Source organism: Micropterus dolomieu, linkage group LG02, assembly GCF_021292245.1.
Source record: "Micropterus dolomieu isolate WLL.071019.BEF.003 ecotype Adirondacks linkage group LG02, ASM2129224v1, whole genome shotgun sequence".
Classification (NCBI taxonomy): Eukaryota; Metazoa; Chordata; class Actinopteri; order Centrarchiformes; family Centrarchidae; genus Micropterus; species Micropterus dolomieu.
The window spans coordinates 30,187,884-30,193,077 of NC_060151.1; the positions used below are offsets into that span (position 1 = coordinate 30,187,884).

A 5,194-nucleotide genomic window follows, 5' to 3' on the forward strand; every position below is an offset into this window, starting at 1 on the left:
ATAATTACACAGAAACAGAAGAGTCAGTCTCTTCTGTCTAGATTTCTTTTCATTATGAATAAAAAACAAATCAGGTGATCAACTGAGAAGATATTTTACAGCACTAACCTATAACTGCTAAGACCACAAGCATGACGCCACAAACCAACACTCTGACCTCCATCGTGCGACTCTACCAACTGTGTCTGGTCATCGGTAGAGGAGTTTATTAATGGACGAGTTTATCAGTGGATAAACCGCCTGGACAGGCCGCTCACGCCCTTCTTTACCAACAAACCAAATTAACATTTTCTCTGGCCCCGGGCGTTGCACTGCTGCTGCTGTGTCTACTTTTAGGAATCAGAATCACTTTCATTGGCCAGGTATTTACAGAGAGCCTACAAGATAATTAGGGCCCGAGCACGAACCGTGTGAGGTCCCTATTGAAACTGTAAAGATTTTTTGTTTTTTTTATTTTTTCTGCAAAGTAAGCTCAATTTTGGGGGCCTAAACATACTCGAAAACTCACCTAATTTTGCACACATGTCAGAAGTGGTGAAAAATTTTGTATTTTATGGGTTTCGCGCATGGGCGTGGCAAAATGACTCGCTAGCGCCACCTCGAAAATTGGAAAAGATTAGCCCCTTGTTCACGTTCAACCTACATGTACGAAATTTGCTGGGGACATGTATCATATCAAGGCGCACAAAAAAGCCTCAAGAACCCATAGCCTAAAGTCAACAAGAAGTCGGCCATTTTGAATTTTAGAGCAATGTTTGGATGATTTACAGACTCCATACTTTAACGAACTCCTCCTAGGGATTTTGTCCGATCGACTTCAAATTTCTGCTGTGCCTTCTAAAGTTGTTCTATCTGTGAGTTTTCGTCAATGGGCGTGTCTGTGCTCTTTTTCTGCCAAACTCCTGAAGTTTCCTGACCACACAAACCAGCTGATGGAAATGCACATTATTTAGCAACTTTTGTTATTTATTTTTTTTGCGACATTTCAAAAGTACGCTTAAAATTCACATGACAATTAGATGGAAACATGGCTACAGTGTTGAAGAAATCATGCAGGCCTCACTTACAGACATTATTTATAAACTGTAAACCTTTTTATTCACCGCGGGAGTTTTCCTCGTTTTTCCTGGTCGCTGTTTACATTCCACCTCAGGCCTGCTCATTGTTATCGGGGACTTTAACAAAGCAAACCTCAGCCATGAACTTCCAAAGTACAGATAGCATATTAAGTGTCCCACCAGAGACACTAACACACTGGACCACTGCTACACAATATTAAAGGACGCCTGTCGCTCTGTTCCCCGTGCAGCCTCAGGACTCTCTGATCACTGTCTGGTTCATCTTATCCCGTCTTACCGGCTGCTAAACCTGCTTTAAAGAGGGTGAAAAGATGGACCAACGAGTCAAAGCTGGAGTTACAGGCCTGCTTTGACTGCACTGACTGGAGGGTCTTTGAGGCTGCAGCCACTGACCTGGACCAACTAACTGACACTGTGACATCTTACATCAGTTTTAGTGAGGACATGCCGACCAAAACCTTCCGCACAAACAACCAACCACTGGCTCACAGCAAAACTCAGGCAGCTTCGTCAGACCAAAGAGGAGGCCTTCAGAAGCAGGGACAGAGCCCGGTATAACCAGGCCAGGAACACACTGACTAAAGAGGTCAAAGCTGTAAAGAGGAGCTACGCTGAAAAGCTAGAAAACAGCTCTAGAGCCAGCGACCCTGCATCTGTGTGGAGAAGCCTGCTGACACACAAACTACAGGAGACCATCCCCCAACACTCCTGGTACTCAACAACTGGCAGACGAGCTGAATGGTTTCTATTGTAGGTTTGAAAAGCCCACAGTCACACCTCTCCCCCACTCCAACGCCATCTTCAAACAGTCACTTTCCCCCACTGCCATGCTGTCACTCCCCCTCTCTGACCTCTCACCTGCACTCACGATCTGTGAAGAGGATGTGCGGCAGCTCTTCCAGAGGCAGAAGATCAGGAAGGCTCCTGGCACTGACGGTGTGTCACATCCTTCCTGAAAATCTGTGCGGACCAGCTGGCCCCCATCTTCACTCAGATCTTCAACAAATCCAACCCGGTCTCACTCCCAAGTCGTCACATATGGACATGGTCACATAATCGTCAGTTTGTGACGCACTAGGGATCCCTTTGACGTCATAGTTCGACGTATCGAGGGAAGCCCTGTTGTGTCAGTTTTTGATGGTAAAGGCAAGTATGATATTTAAGAGAAAAGACGTAGTAAGGAGGTGATTGGGGTGGATAGAGGGCCAGAACCCGGACCTTGAAGCAGGAGAACAGGGTTTGTGTCCCGTGCGAAACAAAACATTAAATGTTTTTATTTAGGCGAGTGAGGTAAATTGACATTAATGTTAGTTAACTTAAGTCTTAATTGACATACATAGCTATTTTAACGCAAACCATGATCTTTTCCTAACCTTAACCAAACTGCATCGTTTCACGACTTTAATTATGGCAATGTATCGAAACGTTACGTTTTATCTTGAAAGTGTAACCGGATATTGCATATTTATTGTTGCTAAGCGTTGCTAACTTGACTGTGGATCCCTAAACGTCAATAATTGATGCAAAAGGGCTACCCAAGTCTTTAAAAAGCGACGGCAAAGGGCCTTGACCATGCGTCAGACATTTGACGAGTAGGGAGTGAGACTGTGTTGACAAATCACTGGAGCTGTGTGAAGTTCCCTCCTGCTTCAAACGCTCCACAATCATCCCGGTCACCAAAATACACTCCATTACTGGACTAAATGACTACAGGTCTGTCGCCCTGACATCTGTAGTCATGAAGTCCTTTGACAGACTGGTGTTGGCCCACCTGAAGGACATTACAGGCCCCCTGCTGGACCCCCTGCAGTTTGCCTACAGGGCTAACAGGTCAGTGGATGATGCTGTCAACTTGGGTCTGCATCACATCCTGCAACACCTCGACTCTCCAGGGACACATGCAAGGATCCTGTTCGTGGACTTCAGGAGGAGCCCCCCCCACTCTGCCCCCCATTACTTACTCAACAGCCCTGCGTCTGCTGTGGAATATTTCAGGTTTCTGGGATCCACTATATCCAAGGACCTGAAGTGGGAGCAGTAGGAGAGGTTGTCTCACTGGCTGTCTGTGATGTTATGTGTTGCTGCACCGTGTACTCAGAGTTGTTGTCAATCTGTTTCTTTTGTGTCAAGGAGGTGATGTCTGTTTCGACTGTACTCTAGCTCTCCTTCAGCTGTACTTAGGTGATAAGATCTGTCAGTTTCTGCTGGTTTCCAATAGCCATGCTCCTGGAATCGCGATGCGTTGACCTCCCTAATTAATAGTTCAGTATTGTACTGTATTTATTTCAGGCCTATTTCCTTTTCCCTAAGTGGTTATCCCACTTGTCAGGCCGCCATTGTAAAGAAGAACTTGTTCTTAATGACTTGCCTGTAAAAAAAAAAAAGAATAATAAAAAAAAAAAGAGACAAAGTTCAGTAGTTGTTGTATGTTGTTACTGTATGTTCTAATACATGGTTAAAAGAGAGAAATTTACCAAGATTAACTATCAAAATAAGAAAAAAAGGGACTCCAAGTGTCTAGATAAGATGTAAGTTGTCATTTTATCTGGGTTGACACACAGTTTATGTGGGGAAACATTCCCAGATCCCAGTTTAGGTTTGTTCTCCCAGATTCACTGGTCAACACAAAGTGACGTGTGTGCCATGCCATAATGACAATGTTGATGAATAGTTCAATTAAGATCAATGATAATAATATAATCGCAGCGATATCATAAAGTGAGACTGTCACCTACTGCTGGTGAAAACTCAGTGTCAAACAGCGCAGCATTGTTTATGTATCCAAAGAAGGTTAAAGTCACGGGCAACTGGACTTGGTTGAAGATACTAGAAGACGTTTGGTCCCTCATCCAAGAGACTTCTTTAGTTCTGAAATGAACTTTTTTTTATTATTTTTTTAAATGGGTCAGTTTATTAACTACAACATTAATTTAATTGTTTAATTTAAATATGTTGAAGATGGTCGATGTCGTGGAAATTGTATCTTGCTGGTGAAATAATTGAGTAACAACCAACCGTTGTCTTTGAAGAATTTATTAATAGAAGAGAATAAACAGAAGGACTAAAACACATATCCAGCTGGTCCTAGGGCAGCTTCCGAGCAAAGGGATGCATCAACATTTACAGTCTAGGTTTCTATGTTTTGGGGAACAGAGATCCTCTTAAGGAGATTAAGAATAAATGTAAGACGACACAATTTTCTGCCATAACAGTCGACATCAACAAGTTTAAAGTTTCCACTAAAGTGAAAATCCTACCGAGGAGTTGTCTGGTTCCAGCTTCACTGATGAGGATTTACATGATGATGAACTGAATATTTTTGGGTTTTAGACTGTTGGTCCAAATCTTTTTGACTACATCGGGCTGTGGACGTTTTAAAAGGACAAATTTCTCTATTTTCTGCCATTTTAAACAAACAGACAAAATCATGAATAAATTAATGGGAAAAATAATCAGCAGATTAAACTGTAATGAAAACATTCATTAGTTGTAGCCCTCATTTTTCAAATCAAGTGTCAGTACACCAGTTTCTGATCTCTATCTTCTCCTCTGTCGACTCTTTTCTGCAAAACTCCTTCAACACAAGAATAACTGGAAACAGGTGGAATTTTAGTTAATTTTAAAGTAAATTAATCTCCAAAGGCAAAAAATTTGCGACCGCGAGGCAGAGAGAGAAAGGGATTTTCACTCTAGCCTGGTGAATTAAATCATCACTAAAGGACAGAGAAGGAGACGAGAACAGGGACGATGGACAGCAGCAGAGGAACTGAGAGGGGAACCAGGTGAGCGGCTCCAGAGATGCTGATCTGCCTGTCGATCCAGGACTGATACTGGGACACTCGGGTGTAGACGTCTGGGAAATTAGGCAGCAAGGCACAGCCTCCTCCAAAACTCACCACTCCAGCCTGGACCCAGACAGAGCCGTTTTTAGTCACCAGCGGGCCGCCTGAATCCCCCTGCAGACGTCAGACAGGTCGATTATACTCATACTTCTGCTCTCAGAGGGAAATACTGTCCTTTTTATTCACCAGTCAGATCTATTGATTAGTGCAGATTTAAACATGTGTGTTATCAGTTGATGGAGGAGTGTTTTGCAGACAGACTCACCTGGCAGG

The 5,194-nt window shown here is 43.3% G+C and overlaps 1 protein-coding gene across 1 annotated transcript in view; it reads right to left on the bottom strand.

Annotated features, from left to right (window-relative positions):
* Positions 1-4,792: 4,792 nt before the first annotated feature.
* The window catches only part of LOC123967431 (mast cell tryptase-like), an 8,542-nt gene continuing 8,140 nt past the window's right edge, over positions 4,793-5,194 (bottom strand). Inside the window, exon 8 of the mRNA XM_046043526.1 lies at positions 4,793-5,035. Within this exon, the coding sequence (XP_045899482.1) occupies positions 4,793-5,035 (243 nt within the window). The remainder of the gene's footprint in view (positions 5,036-5,194) is intronic.